The 17,796-nt window shown below is 59.7% G+C and overlaps 9 protein-coding genes across 9 annotated transcripts; 7 read left to right on the top strand and 2 right to left on the bottom strand.

The window, feature by feature from the left end:
* Positions 1–573: 573 nt before the first annotated feature.
* On the top strand, positions 574–1,869 carry SPRG_01447 (hypothetical protein; the record flags this gene model as incomplete). The annotated part of the gene is made up of 5 exons (XM_012339660.1): positions 574–1,137; positions 1,189–1,296; positions 1,355–1,453; positions 1,494–1,572; positions 1,617–1,869. 5 exons carry the CDS (start codon positions 574–576, stop codon positions 1,853–1,855), a joined length of 1,089 nt encoding a protein of 362 aa, XP_012195050.1. The 3' UTR covers positions 1,856–1,869.
* A 42-nt stretch (positions 1,870–1,911) lies between these two features.
* On the bottom strand, positions 1,912–5,377 carry SPRG_19095 (hypothetical protein; the record flags this gene model as incomplete). Its single annotated transcript, XM_012339901.1, has 9 exons — positions 1,912–2,163; positions 2,224–2,691; positions 2,737–3,156; positions 3,206–3,523; positions 3,575–4,158; positions 4,211–4,417; positions 4,465–4,766; positions 4,816–4,914; positions 4,962–5,377. 9 exons carry the CDS (start codon positions 5,375–5,377, stop codon positions 1,912–1,914), a joined length of 3,066 nt encoding a protein of 1,021 aa, XP_012195291.1.
* A 416-nt stretch (positions 5,378–5,793) lies between these two features.
* SPRG_19094 (hypothetical protein) lies at positions 5,794–6,219 on the top strand (the record flags this gene model as incomplete). The annotated part of the gene is made up of 2 exons (XM_012339900.1): positions 5,794–5,856; positions 5,881–6,219. The coding sequence occupies 2 exons, from the start codon at positions 5,794–5,796 to the stop codon at positions 6,217–6,219; spliced, it is 402 nt and encodes a 133-aa protein (XP_012195290.1).
* A 703-nt stretch (positions 6,220–6,922) lies between these two features.
* SPRG_19093 (hypothetical protein) lies at positions 6,923–9,430 on the top strand (the record flags this gene model as incomplete). The annotated part of the gene is made up of 14 exons (XM_012339899.1): positions 6,923–7,066; positions 7,117–7,242; positions 7,285–7,362; positions 7,411–7,488; positions 7,535–7,614; positions 7,664–7,754; positions 7,803–7,906; positions 7,954–8,323; positions 8,369–8,437; positions 8,480–8,539; positions 8,582–8,665; positions 8,715–8,798; positions 8,851–9,056; positions 9,106–9,430. 14 exons carry the CDS (start codon positions 6,923–6,925, stop codon positions 9,428–9,430), a joined length of 1,899 nt encoding a protein of 632 aa, XP_012195289.1.
* Positions 9,431–9,535: 105 nt separating this feature from the next.
* SPRG_19092 (hypothetical protein) lies at positions 9,536–10,883 on the top strand (the record flags this gene model as incomplete). The annotated part of the gene is made up of 5 exons (XM_012339898.1): positions 9,536–9,618; positions 9,668–9,777; positions 9,828–9,934; positions 9,985–10,641; positions 10,689–10,883. The coding sequence occupies 5 exons, from the start codon at positions 9,536–9,538 to the stop codon at positions 10,881–10,883; spliced, it is 1,152 nt and encodes a 383-aa protein (XP_012195288.1).
* Positions 10,884–11,423: 540 nt separating this feature from the next.
* On the top strand, positions 11,424–12,030 carry SPRG_01446 (S25 ribosomal protein). The gene is made up of 2 exons (XM_012339659.1): positions 11,424–11,483; positions 11,562–12,030. The coding sequence occupies exons 1-2, from the start codon at positions 11,481–11,483 to the stop codon at positions 11,889–11,891; spliced, it is 333 nt and encodes a 110-aa protein (XP_012195049.1). The 5' UTR covers positions 11,424–11,480; the 3' UTR covers positions 11,892–12,030.
* Positions 12,031–13,172: 1,142 nt separating this feature from the next.
* On the top strand, positions 13,173–14,928 carry SPRG_19091 (hypothetical protein; the record flags this gene model as incomplete). Its single annotated transcript, XM_012339897.1, has 4 exons — positions 13,173–13,250; positions 13,304–14,064; positions 14,119–14,711; positions 14,765–14,928. 4 exons carry the CDS (start codon positions 13,173–13,175, stop codon positions 14,926–14,928), a joined length of 1,596 nt encoding a protein of 531 aa, XP_012195287.1.
* Positions 14,929–15,302: 374 nt separating this feature from the next.
* SPRG_19090 (hypothetical protein) lies at positions 15,303–16,409 on the top strand (the record flags this gene model as incomplete). Its single annotated transcript, XM_012339896.1, has 6 exons — positions 15,303–15,322; positions 15,363–15,568; positions 15,615–15,767; positions 15,821–15,936; positions 15,979–16,167; positions 16,221–16,409. 6 exons carry the CDS (start codon positions 15,303–15,305, stop codon positions 16,407–16,409), a joined length of 873 nt encoding a protein of 290 aa, XP_012195286.1.
* Positions 16,410–16,555: 146 nt separating this feature from the next.
* Positions 16,556–17,474, bottom strand: SPRG_01445 (proliferating cell nuclear antigen). The gene has a single exon (XM_012339658.1). The coding sequence runs from the start codon at positions 17,440–17,442 to the stop codon at positions 16,660–16,662; it is 783 nt and encodes a 260-aa protein (XP_012195048.1). The 5' UTR covers positions 17,443–17,474; the 3' UTR covers positions 16,556–16,659.
* Positions 17,475–17,796: the final 322 nt, after the last annotated feature.

Here is a 17,796-nt window from a genome sequence, read left to right as displayed (position 1 = left end):
TGCTCGGCGGCAAGCGAGCGCCCAAGCCACCAAGCCAATCCTGCTGCGCAGCCTCTTTGTGGCCAGCCGCCACGAACGATGTGGACGCGCCCAGAAGCACTGCGAAGCGGCTATGTCCCGATGTCCCTTCTACGGGAGAAAAGATACGAAATCATCGGCCAAATTATGTCCATTGACCGTAGTTGAAGTGGTCTCGCAGCGCTGTCGATGACGCAGGGGCGCGCCAAAGAAGCCTGCGAAGGCTGGCGTCGTACTACCGCGACATGCCATGACGTCATGCGTGGTAGTACGCATTCGCACGCGCCAGGATCGCAACTTGAAGCTGCCACGTCGAGATGCTCCTGGCGCCGCCACGCCACAAAGACGCCTGCTGTCGACGACTCGGGTTCTTATAGTCGATCCGTAGCCTACAAGTGTATGGCTAGCAGCTATTGGCGATGCGAGGTACGGATCTGGCGTGCTTGGAGGTGCCCCAGCTGGGCCAACGCCACGCAGAGGATGTAAAAACGATCACACTATTATCTGTTGCTGCAGTTTATCCGAACATTCTGGGTAGTTGCGAAATTGGTTTGCATGAAAGGGTTGATCCTCATCGGCGGCTTCGGCACGCGCCTGCGCCCGCTCACGCTCTCGACGCCGACGCCGCTCGTGGACTTTTGCAACAAGTCGCTCGTGCGCCACCAGATTGAGGCGCTCGCGGCCGTCGGCGTCGACGAGGTCATCCTCGCCATCAACTACCAGCCCGCGACGATGCTGCCGGCGCTCGCTGTCATCTCACGGGACCTCGGCATCAAGATCACGTGCTCGCACGAGACCGAGCCGTTGGGCACGGCGGGGCCACTCGCGCTGGCCCGCGCGCACCTCGAGGTCGACGAGCCCTTCTTCGTCATCAACAGTGACATCATGGCCGACTTTACCGCCTTGGCACATGCGCTCGCGTTCCACCGCGCGCATGGCGCCGAGGGCACGATCTTGCTCACGCAGGTCGACGAGCCGAGCAACTATGGCGTCGTTCTCACCGACTTGGACGGCTCGGGGCGCGTCGACCGCTTCATCGAGAAGCCGCGCGAGTTTGTCGGCAACATCATCAACGCGGGCATTTACATTTTCGAGCGCGAGATCCTCGACCGAATCCAGGTAGCTGCGTCCTGCGATCGTCATAGTGGATGTGACTCCATTGTCTGCTAGCTACGACCGACGTCCATGGAGACCGAGATCTTTCCCCAAATGGCCGCCGAAGGCAACCTCTTCTCGATGCATCTGCCGGGCTACTGGACCGACGTGGGCCAGCCCAAGGTATGTAGGCATCCGATACAAATTGCTGCTATTCTCATCGTATTACTGTATGTGAAAGGACTTTTTGACGGGCATGTGCAAACACCTCGAGCACTTGCGAGCGACGAGCCCCCACCTGCTGACAACCGGCGCCAACTTTGTCGGCCACGTCCTCGTGGTGCGTCGACGGCGTCGCGTCATTCGCTAACTTGAACTAGGACCCGAGCGCGAGCATCGGCGACGGCTGCTTGATTGGGCCTGACGTGGTCATTGGCGCGGGCTGTGTCGTCGAAGAGGGTGCGGTGTCGACCTTATGCCGATGAAGCTCACAGAACTGATAGGCGTCCGACTGAGCCAAACAACGCTGCTGCGGGACGTGACGGTGCGCTCCAATTCGTGGATCCACAACAGCATCATTGGCTGGGGCTCGACGATCGGGCGCTGGTGTCGCCTCGAGGGCACGACGGTCCTCGGCGAAGACGTCCAGGTCAAGGACGAGCGCTTCATCAACGGAGGCATGGTGCTACCCCACCGCGCCATCTCGACCAACATCCCAGAACCCGGCACGATCGTCATGTAATAGCTTTTATAGGTCGTGTGTCTTCATTCTTGTTGTTGATTGTATCTGAGAGAGGACTACCGAATGCGCTTGATGGCGATTTGGATGAGTGCTTTGAGACCCTTGAGCCAGTCTTTTTGCTTGGCCCAGTGGTCCTTCGTCAAGAGCACATGCACTTGCTGCGCATGCTTGATGTCCCGCGCTGCGAGGCCGCCCGCGAGGTCGTGGATGAGGTCGAGGACCGCGTCGCCCAAGTCGGCAGCGTGGCCGAGCTTGGTAAAGAGCACGTCGGCCGCCTTCTTGATCTCGCCCAATTGCCGCGCTTCCATCTATCATCTCGAGAGCATGAGCACCAAGCGATGCGCTGTCTTATGATGGGAATTTTCTACCGGCGGCAGCTTTTGCATCTCGAGAGCACCAATGAGGCCGCTCACGGCCGTCACGACAACCATGTCGTCTTCGTGCACGCCACTCAAGTCGACCGACGAAACGTACGGCGGCGTGTTGGCAGCGACTATTGGCGTTGCGGGTTTGGGCGCCGCTGGCGACTTGGTGCGTGCGGCGTTGAGTAGCAACGGCTTGGGCGCCGTGTCGACGTGCAGCGCGTCTTCGATCGGCGCGTCATGCAGGTGCGTCGGCGGCGCAGAGTGCGCTTGCACCGGCGCGTCTTCGGTCGGCTGGCCGATTGGCTCCGAGTGCGGCGGCTCCAAATAATGCGCCTCCTGCTGCAACGCCGGGACTCCTTCGTAGGCGACAGGCTCCGTCCCGTGCTGCTCGTACGTATTGACCACCGGCACGTCGTCGTCGTGCGAAGCAAACTCGGAAGAGTACGCCGCTGGCGCCTCCGAGGCGTGCGACTACATGAAACGTGTCAGCGAGTGCTGGGCATTCTCGGCGCGTACCTCGTGCGGCTGGTCTTGGTGCGCCGGCTCCAGGTTCATGCCTTCGTGCGCACGGAAGGTGTCGGGGGCAGGTGGCGTCAAACCATATTCGTGCGTCGGCTGCGGCGCAACGTCGTGCTGTGCTGCGTACGCCTGCTGTGCTGTGTATTCCTGCGGCGCCGGGTACTCATGGTGGCCTGGCTGCGCCTCGTACTCGTGGTGGCCTTGCTGCGGTTGGTACATCTCGGGAGATGGCGCATAGTCCTGCGGCGGCTGGGGCGGGGACTGGTGCGTCGGCTCTGGGACGTACGGCTGTTGGTAGGACGGCTGCTGGTAGGACGGCGCGTACGTCGGTTGGGCACCTTGTTGCAGGCGTTCCATGATGGCTGCGTCGTGCTTGCCGTACTTGGCCGCAATGTCGAGCTGCCCAATCGAGAGCATCTGCAAACGTTGCATGAGATCCAAATCTTTCACAAACATGTCGCTGTACCATGGACGCATACTCGCTGTAGAGCGGCAACGCCGCCGACGACGCGTGGCCCGTCGCCTGCTTGAAGACGCTGATCTTCTCGACAGCGTGCAAGATGGCGAGCGGCTTGGATGCGTCGTCCGTTGCGTGCACCCGGTCTGCCCAAATGGCGATCGCGCGGTCCATGTTCATGGCACAGATAAAGCAGAGCGTCGCGGATGCCACGTCGCCCGCGTCATAGAGCCGCAGCGCGAGCTGGTCGCAGAGGTTCGGGAACTCTTCGCTCTTCGAGTACGTACTCAAAATGGCCAGTGTCTCCTTCCACTTGGCCACGTCCGACTAGCGATAGCATACCATGTGAGCAATCCACAGAACATTGCTCGGCACAACCTCTTGGACGAGCGTCGCGAGCTCATTCTTGATGATGGCGGCCACAATCTTCATGAAGGGCCGCTGCTGCTGCTGGAAGAACGCTTCTTGGGTTCGGTGCCAGAGCTCGGGGCCGCCGCAGGTCGCAAGTAAAAGTGCGTTTGCGAGCTGGTTGTGTCGGAGGCAGCACTCGACGGCGGCTTCAAAGTTGCCAACCAGCAGCGCGCGCTTGACCATCTCCTCCGACTCGCGCGTAAAGATGGGCAGCGGGTCGGACGGCAGCGACGGGTCGCCACCGGGTGTTGTCTTGGCATCCATGAACCGCGTCGCCTCGGCTTCGATCTCGTCTTCGTCGAAACCGAGGTGCAACAGCAGCTGCTTGCGCGCGTCGTCGGCAAAGAGGATTTTGAGAAAGCCCCACTCGACACTGCTCTCGTCCATGGCGCCGATCTTGTAGTCGCAGAACGCCTTGCCGTCGACGCCACGGATCTCGAGCGCGTCCGCCGCGTCTACCAGCGCGAGCGGGTTGGCCACGCTGGCGCTGACGTCGGGGGTCGCGGCTTGCGTCGTCCACTCGGGCGCATACAACGCCTGTGCACCGAGACCTATCGCAATCCGAATCGAATCGAACGGTCGCGGTTAGAATGGACGACGTACTGTGCACACCAAGCACTTGGGTGCTCGCCGGCGTCGCGGCCGAGAAGAGGCCAGGCGAGAGCGGCGACCACTGCACATGACTGCGCTCGTACCCGCCGCTGTAGTAGCTGCCGTCTGCTTGCTGATCGTAGACTTCGAGTGCCAACTGATTCGAGTGCAAATCCCACACCAACGTCCGGTTGTCCCGGGCGCTTGTCAGTACGAATCCTATCACAGGAATCATAGATCTTGGGATATGGAGGAGGATGACGCACCGGCGTCATGGGGGTTCCACGCGGCCGAGAGGATGCCAGCACGGTGCTCGTAAAACTCGGCGAGCGGCGTCGTCTTGGACCCGCGGAGATCCCAGAGCCGCACGACGGGGTGCGCGTCATCGTTGGACGCCGTGATGAGCTGGAGGCCTTCGTGCGGGCTCCACGCAATGACCGACGCCGGCGCACCGTACGGGTCATGAAGCTGGCACCACGGCTGCTTCTGCTTCAAGTCCCAGATGGTCGTCGTCCCCGACTGCGAGCCGGACGCGACAATGAACGCGGCCTGCGTGTTCCACGCCACCCTATACCATGATGCTTCGTGTAGGAACACGCACAAATGGGTTGGCGTACGTCGTGATCTCCTGGCCTGCCTGCGCGATGGACGGGCCAGGCGCAAAGATCATGGGCTTCTCGAGCTTGGCAAGCGACGTAATGTACATCTCGCCGTCCCTACATGACGTGAGAGATCGATGCAGTCGTGGAAGGAAGCGACGTACGCGCCGCCCGAGGCAATCAAGTGGGAGCTATCGGGCCGCGGGTTGAATTGCACCGCGTTGACCGCGCCCTTGTGCTTCGTGACCGACCCGAGCAGCGTAGGGTCGCTGTGCAAGACCTTGTTGGCGCTCCAGAGACACACGGTACCGTCTTCCATGCCGCCGGCAATGACACCAAGAGAGCAGGACGCGCGGTGCTTGAGCACGTCGGCCCACGAGACGGAGAGGAACCGCGACGACGTGGCGACGCTGCCGAGGCGCTCCATGGCCCGGCTAGGTACCGCCATGTTCATCGAGTAGAGCGCAAGCTCATGCTTGCCTTCGCGCAGCGAGCCCATCGCGAGGACAGCATCGCGCGGGCGCTTGATGGGGCACCACGCCGTCGTGGCGGGGCCGTTGACTTCCTTTAGGACCGACATCTTCCTGTCTTTGCCGAGGATTATGCAGGCAATTTTGTCGTGATTTTGGCCAATCGACGCGGCCGCACCGTAGCTTCGTCCACTTGTTGTGATGCCATTGGTCGAAATGTTTCTTGTCAACACGGCTCGCTCATGAGGAGACGCCGCCATGACAGAGCGCTACTACCCGGTAGTAGACATGCGGGTCGAGCGCAAGCCGCGTAGTGCAGACGCATGCGATGGAGGGGCTGCAGTGACCTCGTGGCCACTGCGGCAGCTTCCGTCTATGCTACCGCACCATGGACCCGCGACATGTCGTGGCGCGCGTCCGGCAGGCGCCTGTACGACGGCCCTTCAAGGCGTTACGCGTGGCTTTCCGTTGCATGACACGACAGGCCGAGTACGTCGAGTGGCGCTCGCCGAGGGATGCCCTTGCGATGGACTTGCTCCTACTCGGCTCGGTCTTTGCACGGCTTCGCCGGAAGCGCGCAGCCGACCAGGTTGACCTGACCGCTTTCTCCAAGCAACAAGTCCTCGACGAGCTCGTGGCGCATGAAGACGGTAAGCTCTTGCGCATGCGACCGAACCTGCGCGCCTTCCATACGCGCCTCGCGAGCTTGAGCAACATCCACGAGAGCGCGTCGCTCAACATGTTTCGCATCACGCGCGTCCGGGATCTGACCATCTCGCAGACAATGGCGTGCGAGCTGCTCACAAAGCTCATCACGCCGTCAATCCTATCGGCCGACGCCGCCGACGCACGGCGCCGGCACCCGTATAAGTCGCAGTGGTGTGTGTTTGACGCCAAGCTGCGGAGCAAAAGCCCCGCGACCGACTACAAAGTACTACTAGTATACGATTAGTCGATCCCTTCGGTGTGCAGTGCCACAGTGAGCTGTAGGTCTGTGAGCCGCGGGTGCGGGCGCTCACGCCAGCCGAGAAGCAGCGTCAAGAGCAAGTGACCCTCGAGGCGGCGCGTGTCCTCGCCAGCGACGTTGTCGCAGCCGTAATCAAAACGTCGATACGCGCCCTTTTGCCCGTCAACCGTAAACGCAGCACACCGGCGAGCCGCAAGAGCAACCAAACCGAGCCCGACCTTCCAAGGGCAGGACTCGTAGCCGCGACCAAGGAGGACGCGGATTCTATCAAGCTAACGCGGCGCCTCCACCCGCGTCACAAGCCATCAACGAGCTCTCTCGTGGCCGAAAAAGCGGTGCAGCGTCTCTCGGACCTGCGATTGCAAGTGCTCTGTCCAGGCTTTGCGCCCGACACGAGCGTGCTTCCTGGGGTGCCCCCGATCGAAGCGTTCATCGCGCTTGTCGAGAGCGCAGGGCGCCACGAGGCCGCGTCGCGCCTTCTCGGTCATCCCAAGTTTGAGACGGCCGTGCACGTCATTGCACATGCATTTGAGGTCGCCCATCCGTCGGCGTCCGCGCTCGACGGGTATTTGCCAAGCTACTTTTCCTGGGCCGCCGAGGCTCGCAGCCGCACGCTCAAGCAGCTGCGCTAGAGCCTTCGGATGAGGACAATAATGATACATGACGACTCGTATAAATATAGTTTCGGATGGCGCGGTCGGCGCAGTTCCGAGGGCGCTTCGAGTGCTACTCGGTCGCTTGCCTGGGTGCGACGCGCCCGATCCGCGGTGTTCTGACGCTGGTAGTAGACATGCCGGACCTCGAGTTTGGCGACAAGGTCATTCTACCCCCTGTACGGAGCTCGCTACGGAAATTATGCACGTGATGCAAGCGACAAAGTAGGCCGTCCTGCGCGACCTGCAGGTCCTCAAGATCCCGCTTCCGCTCGTGTTTCGAGTCACGTCAACGAACGCGCCAGACGTCCGTCAATTCTGCAGTGTCCTCGAGTTTAGTGCGCCCGACGGCCAAGTACGCTTGGCGATCTGCCTTTTTCTTTGACGCGATTGTTAGATGTTTGCACCGTACTGGATGATGCAGAATCTCTTGGTCGATGAAGGCGGCCGACTCCAACTCGAGAGCGCGACCAATGTACACGCCTCGCCTTCTCGACGCCGTAAGGGACGCCTTCTTGTATAGATTCCACGGGGTGTCTACTGCCGCTTTCAGCCGCACGTCGGCGCCTTCTTGGATTTAGCTGCGACGCTCGGTCCCAAGGTGCGAGTTTCGCATCATCTTGGAGCAGAAGAGAGAACGCGGATAGATTTTACTCGAGTCGGCGATGCGCAAGTACTCGGTGTTGAGCGTTGGTGAGACGATCGTGATTGAATATGGCGCCGACAAGTACGACCCCCTTGTGCATGCGTATATTGATGCACTTGAGACGTACTAGGTACTTCGTCGACGTTGTCCACGTCAAACCTGGCGACGTCATCCACCTCTTTGGGGACGTGGATCTCGAAGTCGACTTCAAGGCTCCCGAGGTACAAACTGACGTTGCTTTTCGTGCGTATGGTAAAGCCATTGGGTAGAACATGGACCCGCGACGGCCCAAGTCGGCAGCACCACCAGCGGACACGAGCCCATGCAGCCAACCAAAAGATAATGTCACGCCGCGACGAGAGACTGTGGACGCGTACATGCCATGTACGACACCCCGCTGTAGTCACACACGAGCACTAGGACGCTGGGCCCGAGCTCGACGCTGGGACGTCGCCTCGGTGACGGCGGCTACGTGCAGGTGCCCGATACGCCGCCTGTCGTTGCCGCGACGCCGGCCAAAAAGGCGCTGTCACTCCAAGCTGCGCAGCTGAAAACGAAATCGGGGGCGGGACCCAACCCGCTCACGACCAAGTCGGTCAAGGCCTTTGAAACCACAGGCTATCGGCTCGAGGCGACGCTGGTCGAGCCCCGGCCAGAGCTACCGGATGCTGTGATCCCGACAGAGAGTGCGACAGCGCCGTACGTCTGCGGCTTTTGCCTCGGCGAGATGCCCCGCGCCAACGCCGAGCTCCACGAACTTCGCTGCAAACAGCACGTGGCGTACCATCGGGTACGTAGTATATCTCTAGTTGTATGCATTGCTATCTGCGCACAGATTGTCTGCGCTATCTGCCACGAAAAAGTGCTCCAAGCCAAGCTCGAAGAGCACGTGCACTGCCCGCAGGTAGGTTGCAACAAAGGTTCTATTCTGACACGACTTGTTCAGTGTTCGTTTTGCGGGTCCTCGTCGAGCCTCGCAGAGCACCACAAGGCGCTGCACGCTGTGGTTCGAATCTATCCAGCGACTCGCCGAGCTCAGAGGCACTAGGTGCGCTGTCCATGCGGGGCCGACGTCCCCGTCGACGCGATGCCGCAACACAAAGAGACGATATGTCCACACACACTCACTATGGTACGCTCTCGACAGTTGAGAAAGGATGCATACCACTATGCGCCCCTAGTGCCATCTTTGCGCCTTGTCGTTCTCACGCCACAAGTACGCGCAGCACTACGCATCTTGTTCGAGTCGCACCGAGCAGTGCGAGGTCTTCTACCCTCTTCTATCGATCGTTGTATGACGCAACAATATTGTGGTAGCGCTGTAAAAAGTACATCAATGTGCTCGCGTTCAACCAGCACGAAGCCACGTGCGGTGACGAGCCCCGCGAAGAGAAGGATCTTACTGCTGCGCGTCCGTCGATCCCGACGGCGACGTTGTTTTCGTGTCCGTACTGCGGCCGCGCTGCGTTTGATTCGATTGTCGCGCTGGACAAGCACACGGAGCATGCGTGCACCATCGCTCGGTATGCTGTCTGTGTTGTGTACGAGCACGTGGAGACGAGTGGCGCGTAGAAGCTTCCTCGGCAATGGTCTCCCGACAAAAGGGTCGCAAGCGCCGCCGATCCTTCGCGGCAAATTGCGCCGCAAAACCGACCTCGTCAAGCCCAAGAGTACACTGCAACAGGCCGGCGAACGCGCCGTGAAGCGTGAGACAGCCGTCATAACAACCCTCGGCGACCTCGAGCCCGTCAAAGGGGCGACCATCGGTGGCAGCGCCTCCAAGAGCTCACGACAGCAGCAGGTCCACGCCATCTTGACAGCGTCGCAACGAGCGACGCGCAAACTCGCGGCGCGCCAAACATCGACGACCAAGACGACGAAGAAACATCTCTTGTAGCGTGCCTGTTCCACGTCATAGGCTTACTCTAAATATGGAAATTTTGGTTGCGAACTTCGAAGTCTGAGCCTGCCCATTCGATCTTCGCCGCGATCTTCTTTCGACATGGCCACGTACGCTGCACCGTACGACGAGGGCGTGGACGTCTGCGAGCGCGTCGAGGACTTTGGCCTCAAGGTCGAGCGCGTGTACGACGGCTAGAGACTGCTACAGACGACGCCTGAGGCCCTACGATAGGCGAGCGCTGCTGCGCGACCTCGATGTGAATGGCTGCCTCTTGAGCCTTTCGCACAACTTTGCGTGGCTCAGTGGCGGCGGGCGCAACCATATCCTCCTTGCAAGCGAAGGTATCCATCGTCGTCATAGCATGAAAGTGCGCTCTGGCCCATGCATGCAGGCGGCGTCGGCAGTCTCTTCGTCAATGCTACCCGCGTGCTCTTGATCACCAACAACATTGAGGGCCAGCGCTTGCTGCACGAAGAGCTCGCAGGACTGCCCATCGAGGTACGACACGGCTGCGGCACGTTGGTACTAGTATCACCTCGCATACATAGCTGCTTGAAGAGCCGTGGTACGAGTCGCGAGAGACCGAGGCGGTGCTGGCTGCGATCGTCGGTCCCGGAGCTACTTTTCTTCGGGACACCAACACGGCCGTCGAGAAGCGGCTGGCGCAGCTTCGCCAATCGCTAACGCCACTCGATATCAAGCGCTACCGCGCACTCGGGCGACACTGCAGCCATGTCGTCACCAGCGTCGCCGACTCGGTTCGCCGCGGCGACGCTGAGTGGTCTCTTGCCGGACAGCTCCACCAGCGCGCACTTGAACACGGCATCGACGCCGTGGTGGTCTTGGTCGCTGCCGACGAGCGCTTGGATAGCATTCGACACCCGCTTCCAACCACGAAGCTCGTGCGGGAGAAGGTCATGCTCGTGCTCTGCGGACGTCGCGGTGGGCTCATCTGCTCCCTCACGCGCATTGTGTGTGTGGCGCCAAAGGTGCCGGAGGACCTGCGCGCGCGGCACCACGCCGTCACGTTTGTGGACGCGACGGCCTTGGCAGCAACGCGCCCGGGCGCGATCGCCAGCGACATCTTTCGCGCCATCCAAAACGCCTATGCGATAAGCGGCTACCCCAACGAATGGAAGCGCCATCACCAGGGCGGCGGCACGGGCTACAAGAGCCGCGAGTGGAAGGCCGACGCGTCCAACCACGTAGAGCACCTGCCCTTTCTATGGCAGGTATTCACGACAGCGTGTAGGAGATCGTTGCGCCACTTGGCGCGTTCGCGTGGAACCCGTCCATTGCCGGCACCAAGTCGGAAGACACTGTGCTATTGCTTGCGGAGGGACAGCTCGAGGTGCTCACGCAAGCCCCAATGTCGTGGCCAATGCTGCGCCATGTCGTCGATGGCATCGAGATTGCCCGACCCGACATCCTCCACCGCCCTTCGTAGCACCATTCGCCATGAATGCGTCCACGTCTCGCGCCGACGCCAGCCTGCATACTTGTATAATGCGTCGCCTCAAAACTGCACGCCAAGGCGATGTCGTTGTCCTATGGAAGCCTCTGCCCATGCCATCATCAGCCGTTCGGAGCCATCGCGCCATGCAATGGTGTGCTCGCCGCTCGTCGCTAGCACTACGAGGTCGTACAAGTGGCCGCTTCTTCCACGCAGCGCTAAAGCGAGGCTCGTGGCTGTAGCATCGCAGGCTCTATCTTCTCGGCGGCTCGTCCTCGCCCTCGGCCAGAGCAATCGCATTGTCGGCTGGGCTTATTGCGGCGCTCGGATTGGTCAAAAAGGCGTCGTAAAATCGCGTACCTCCAAACCAGTCATTAAACAAAGGAGTAGGGGAAGTGGACCAACGAGCCAATCACCGGCCGTGTATAAAAATATAGTGAAAGCACTTGCTATGTATATGGAACATAAATCCTTTAAAAAAGTGTATGGGCCTCCGCGCTTGGCGGCCGATGACTGGTTGGTGGTGAGGTCCAAGTCGGGCCGATTCAATAGAACCTCCAGTTTTAGTTTTCGGGAACCTAATCAGCACCAATGGTACGTCGCAGGCCGATTCCTAGGAAGACGACCTTGGCGATGATGAGGATGATGCTCATGGCCGCTTCCTCCATGTAGCCGCCTAAGACGCAGCAAAAGACCAAGGAACAGAAGATGGCCGCCGCCTTGGCTGGCTCGCGCGGCAAGGGCAAGAAGAAGTGGTCCAAGGGCAAGGCCCGCGAAAAGACGCAGAACAAGGTCCTTTACGACCAGGAGGCCTACGAGCGCATGTGCAAGGAAGTCCCTAAGATGAAGTTGATCACGGCGTCGGCCATTGTCGAACGCCTCAAGGTCAACGCCGCCCTCGCCCGCGCCACGATCCGTGAGCTCGAGCTCAAGGGTGACATCAAGGTCGTCTCCAAGCACAGCGCCCAGTTGATCTACACCCGCGCCATCAGCGCTGAATAAATGTAGTTGCTGACTTTGCCCGAACTTATCCGAGGTCCCTCTCTCTTTCAACGACGACCTACTGCGCCGGGTCGCGGTAGCCGTCTTGCAAAAGAGTGGTAATTGAATGCATTAGGAGCCTTCTTCCCTTATCTTGTCCTTTGTCTTGCGTCACTCCCATCGTTTCTTGCCAATTAGCCTGTCCTCGATCTGAGCCCGAATCCGCCTCCGCTACCCCCATATTCGCGACTACAGCGCAGTGCAATCATGTGCATGAGGAGCTTGGTCACGAGTCATGCATATACCCGCTCGATTGGGTGCGCACGACAGAGCGCACGTCATCGACGACGCACCACGTGACGAAATCTGGTCAACAAGTTGCGTCGACCTGCGAGCGTACGCGATTACTAGTGACACGAGGAGGTGAAAGCCCAGTGCTTCTCCGACCCCATGGCATAGCCACGTGATGACCTTCCAAGCCATGCACATGTACACAGACCTCTCCGTCCTCTCCAATGCCCTTTGTCATGAGTCGCTCGCTACATGTCCTTCTGCCCACATACGTCGTGCATCGGTCTACAGTTGTTTGCATAGACTTGCGCCGCCCGTCGGGCCGGCGTCCTTTATGCACCACCAGTTACGGCCGTGTAACCACCGTGGCCAGACTGACGAGTAGCTAGCCGTTTGGTGCGAATCTAAAGGCCGCCACGGAGGTCCATGGAGCTTGGGGCATATCTCGCGGATGGCTGGACTCACCAGCCTCCGCGACGTCACCACGGGCGCGCTATGTCGTGTGCCAATCCTCGTTCGAAAGTTGCTCTTGCGCAACTGCAAACACGTTGGTCGCAGCTACTCGACCACGCGCTCGCCCAGCGTCGGGTCGGTGCCGTTGCCGCGTGCATGGGCTATCGGTAGCAGACGATCGCGCGCATGCAATGGTGCCCTACATGCTCATGCCCGCTTCGGCCAAAGCTGTGATCGGCGGGTCCGTCGGCGGCCGCGCGGGGTGTCGCACCAGCGTTACCGAGTGGCGTACTTGGCGCTTGCGCCAATCCCGATCCTCACCCGAATTTTATTTTATTGAATGTGTGTGCACGCTCTGTCGTATTTGGCGCGTCGCAAAAGTGTCGTTTTCTCGCGGCTTCTCGACTCGAAAGAACTCGAATGGGCTGAAAAAGCGTCGAGAGTCAGTTCGCACAGCTGCGTTGACGCTTTTTGGCAAGATGCCAAAAAAATACGCCACGGGCCACAAGTTCAACTGAAGCAACCAGTTTGCTTTTTGCCAAGTCGCTGTCAAGTGCCATGGCAACCTCGTCGCCCACGTCCGAGCTCGTCGCGCCGCCAGAGGGCTCGCTCGAGCTCCTCAAGCGCACCAACTCGGTACGTCGACCGCGTGGTATCACGTACTAGATCTCATTCGCCTCGTCGTGTAGGAGCCCAGTGTCATCTTGGCGTCGGCCGAAGAGAACAAGGTCATTGACATCTCTGAGCCGCTGGCGTTCCGCCGGGCACACCTGCGCTTGAGCCAACACACACACCAAGTGTCGCCCGAGGTGCGCGCCAGCATTCTGCACGCGGTCGACAATGTGTACAACCCGTTCATTTCGTCCATGATGTCCCAAGACAACGACAAATACGACAGTCTTGACGCGTCCCAGCGCATTCGCAACCTCCTCAACACGCCGGCGTCCGCGCTCGGGTGGCGCAGCTCGCAGTCGCTCGGGTACACGGAGCTCACGCCGCTCGCGCGCCCGCCGTCGAGCAAGTCGTTTGTGCCAGCAAAGGAGACGACGCTCGGCCAAGCCTTCCTCGCGCTCCTCAAGGCCTTTGTCGGCACGGGCGTGCTCTTCTTGCCGCAGGGCTTCAAGGCCGGCGGCATCTTGTTTGCGCCGGCGCTGCTCTTCTTTGTGGCCGCGCTCACAGTCTTTGCGATCTACCGCCTCCTCCAGTGCCGCGCGGCGTACGGCGGCACGTACGGTCACATTGGCGAGATCGCGTACGGCATCTGGGGCCACCGCTTTGTGCAGATCTCGATCATCCTCATGCAAGCCGGCTTTTGCTGCTCGTACATCATCTTTGTCGCCCAAAACATGACCGAAGTGCTCGCGTACTTTGGCGCCAACATCTCGGTCGGCGCGCTCATCATGCTCCAGACCGTCATTTACATTCCGCTGTCGTGGATCCGCTACATCAGGTACCTCGTCCTCTGTCGTGTTTTCTCTGAGATCTTAGATTTTTGGTTGTGTAGCTACTTTTCCGTCTCCAACTTGGTGGCCGATGCGTTCATCCTCTATGGCGTCGCGTATATTCTTGGCTGCAGCTTTTCGTCGCTCGCCGAGGTCGGGCCGCAGCGCGTCGAGTACTTCAACCCGCAGGATTACTCTGTCTTTGTCGGCACGGCGGTCTTCACGTTCGAGGGCATTGGTCTCATCATCCCGACCCAAGCGTCGCTCGCGAAGGAGCACCAAAAGCACTTTTTACCGCTCATCTTGGCGACCGTGCTGGGCCTCTTTGTGTTTTACTCGTTCTTTGCGAGTGTCAACTACATTGCGATCGGCGACTCGATCGAGCCATTGGTCATGTCGAGCCTGCCCCGCAACGGCTGGACGATCTCGGTCCAGGCCGGGTACTCGGTCGCGCAGCTGCTGTCGTACCCGCTCTTCCTCTTCCCCGCCGTCAAGATCATTGAGGACATGCTCCTCTTGCCGCGCCGCGACTCGGGGCTCAAGGCGCAGAAAAACTTGATCCGCGCGCTCATTGTGACCATGACGGTCATGGTCGCGTACTTTGGCCAGGATCGCCTCGACCTCTTTGTGTCGATCGTCGGCGCCTTCTGCTGCGGTACGCAGATGAATGATACTTTAGCATATTGGACTCATCTCTATGGATCGTAGTGCCGCTGAGCTTTATCTACCCGCCGCTCTTCTACCTCAAGCTCTTCCCGGACGTGTCCATCTTCTCCAAGATGCTCGATGTGAGCGTCGTCATCATCGGCTTCCTCACCTTCTTCTACGTCACGTGGTCCAACATTCAAAAATGGGAGTCGGGCGCACTCTAATACGCTCAGATAATCTTATGCACGTCTTGTCGCGAGTCTTACTTTGACAGACTGTTGCCACAAGGTCTGGTTGCCACACCCTCGTCAAGCGACTAGGAATTCGGCAGTAGCGAACGGCGAAGGACATGCTCGCTGAAATCCAAACTTCAAGAATGCTCCAAATCACAAGCGATGTGCTTGGAGATACCGGTATCATTATGCCCAAGCTGCTGGCAGTGTACTTGTCCTACCAAAGTCTCTCTTGTCGTCTGCTGATGCCAGCAAGGATTGCTTGCAACACCGCTCGCTGGCTTCTTGCACTTGAGTTTGCCTTTCTAAAACCTCTCAAACTCGATGTGCCAGCGTCGGTCCATTGCCGACGGGTTTTCGCCCCGATGCTCTTCCAGAACAAGAGGTACAGGCCCCGAGCGGGCGTCGCTTGACGAAGCGTGTAGCCGCCTCATCCGCGCCGTGAGCTGGATCCCGGTGTTCCTCGTGACGCTCCTCATCTCGCTCGAGTACTATGTCTTTGTCGAGTACCACATCCGCGCCAAGCTCTCGGCCGGCACGGACGAGCCGCTGGGCCTCGCGCTCCAGTTCATCGTCTTCAACGTGCTCGTGGGCCTCACCGTCATCTCGTACTACCGCGTCGTCACGACAGGTCGGCCATCGCTCCTCGCTCGACCGCGCCTTGATGGCCCGTATAGATCCGGGCTTTGTCAACGAGATCATGGCCGAGAAGCTCCGCCAGGAGGCAAGCGAGTGCGGCCTCGTGATGCCTGTGTGCCGCGCCTGCAATAAGCCCAAGCCCGTGCGCGCGCACCACTGCAGCGTCTGCCGCATGTGCGTCATGAAGATGGGTACCTCCTTGTCCATGCTAGCAAAGCGCGTATCCTCCTGTCGTCCGGACTAGACCACCATTGTCCGTGGGTCGGCAACTGCGTCGGGCTCGCCAACTACAAGTACTTTTACCTCTTTGTCATCTACGGCGCGCTCGGCTGCGGCATGATCCTCATCACCATGTTCCCGGTACGCGTGCGATGGTGCGAACGAGATGACGATGCTTGCTAGGCCTTTGAGCGCGCCATCAACCATACGACGGTGGAGATGCCCATGACGGCGCTCCTCGGGTTCGTCATGGCCGGCAGCGTGACGCTGTCGCTGCTCATCTTTACGGGCTTCCACACCTTCCTCATCCTGCGCGGCCTCACAACGCTCGAGATGAACGTCTACGGTATGCGCAGCCCGTACCGACTCCCCGTATGTCCCTCGTTCGCTTTCTACAATACAAGTCGACTCATGCGGCTTTATAGACGGTCGTTGAAAACTGGTGGTCGGTCTTTGGGACGCACCGAGCGACGTGGTTCTTGCCCGTGCCCGCCGTCGACGCCGACGATGGGCTCACGTGGATGCAGCCGACGCGCATGCCATCGCGCATCATGATGTCACATGCGATCGACGACTCGGACGACCACGAGGGCTCGATGCTCATGCATCTCTAAGCACAATGCATCCAATTCTCTACTGCAGCTGTTGACTCATGACGGAGTGAGTGATGATGACGTGGCAGTACCAGTGCATCAGGATCAATATGGCTCCTTTCTGCAGCAGATGAATGCTAGACGACGACAGAAGACGCAATGGACGAAGGAGGATCATCATCATCATCTATCGAGACTAAATATAGGAAGAGCTTGCTACGATACGCGGCTATACAAACGCACAACGTCGTCGGGTCGTTTGCGTCGTCGCTTAGTTGGCATCTTCCTCCACCTTGGGCGCCAAATAGTAGCGGATGTAGCCCATTTCACCAATCGCATACTCGATGACGACGGGGACACCGGGCGACATGGAGAGCGTCACGGTGGCCGAGAGCGGCGTGGCCTTGGTAAACATGTTGAGGTACCGGAGCGCAAACGTGAGCTCGACGGGCTCTTCCATCTGGATGATGACGCGGTCTTCTTCCTTCTCGGACGCCGTGTTGTTCTTGAGCGTAATGTTGCCCGCACCGAGGTCGCCCGTGACGCTAAACTTGACGCCGTCCTTGCTCACGCTGATTGTGCACGTGTCGCCCATCGTGTGCAAGTCGCGGCAAATGCGCTGGAACTCGCTCGACGGCATGCGCACAGTGGCCACATATTCGGTGCTCGGGATACCAAGGTGCTCGCTGTCAATGTCCATGAGCTTGAGGCCAAAGTCCGAGATGCGGTCGCCGGACGCGGCTTCAAAGATGATGTTGAGCACGTCGCCTTCGTCTTCGGCCGAGAGCGAGAGCGCGTCGTCGTTGCCCGAGCACTTGAGAATCTTGGAGAGCGACGCAGTCTGGATACCGAGCGAGATGTTGCGGTCGCAGCGGTAGTGCTCAAAGCCCTCGGCGCGGAGCAGGAGCGAGACGAGCGAGACGTGCGAGCCGTCCATGCTCTGGAGCGCGAGGCCCGACTTGGTGCAGTCGATGTTGCCCTCCGAGATGAGCTCCTTCATGGCCTCGATGATCAACTTGACGATCTTCCCTTGGCTCAAGCGGGCTTCAAACATGATGGTTCTTGTCGGTGGTCTCTGTGGCAAATTGGCAAGTGGGCTCGGCCGGCGGCTCCAAATACCTTGCTCTTTGTATACATCCATTTTAGCCAATCACATGCGTCCCCTCCAAATTCGTAGCGCGGCAATGCCATATACAAACGCCAAGTGCGACCGCCGTATCCGGACGTTCCATAAAGAACAACGCGCGAACCGAGCGGCGGGTCCGGATAAAGGACCCTTCCCCTCCAAAACCCCGCGACCACAGAATCAAAGATCGGCCGTTTCGCCAATAATCGAACCACAGTCGAAGCGAGGACGAAGATGAGGAGCATCGAGCCATGGGCAAGGTAGACATGCTGCGAGAGGCGA

This window comes from Saprolegnia parasitica (genome assembly GCF_000151545.1).
Source record: "Saprolegnia parasitica CBS 223.65 unplaced genomic scaffold supercont2.3, whole genome shotgun sequence".
Lineage (NCBI taxonomy): Eukaryota > Oomycota > Saprolegniomycetes > Saprolegniales > Saprolegniaceae > Saprolegnia > Saprolegnia parasitica.
This window is presented reverse-complemented; position numbering and strand designations above follow the sequence as displayed.

Excerpts from the sequence above, each read along its gene's own strand:
- SPRG_01445 (XM_012339658.1), bottom strand. The coding sequence starts at position 17,442 with ATGTTTGAAGCCCGCTTGAGCCAAGGGAAGATCGTCAAGTTGATCATC.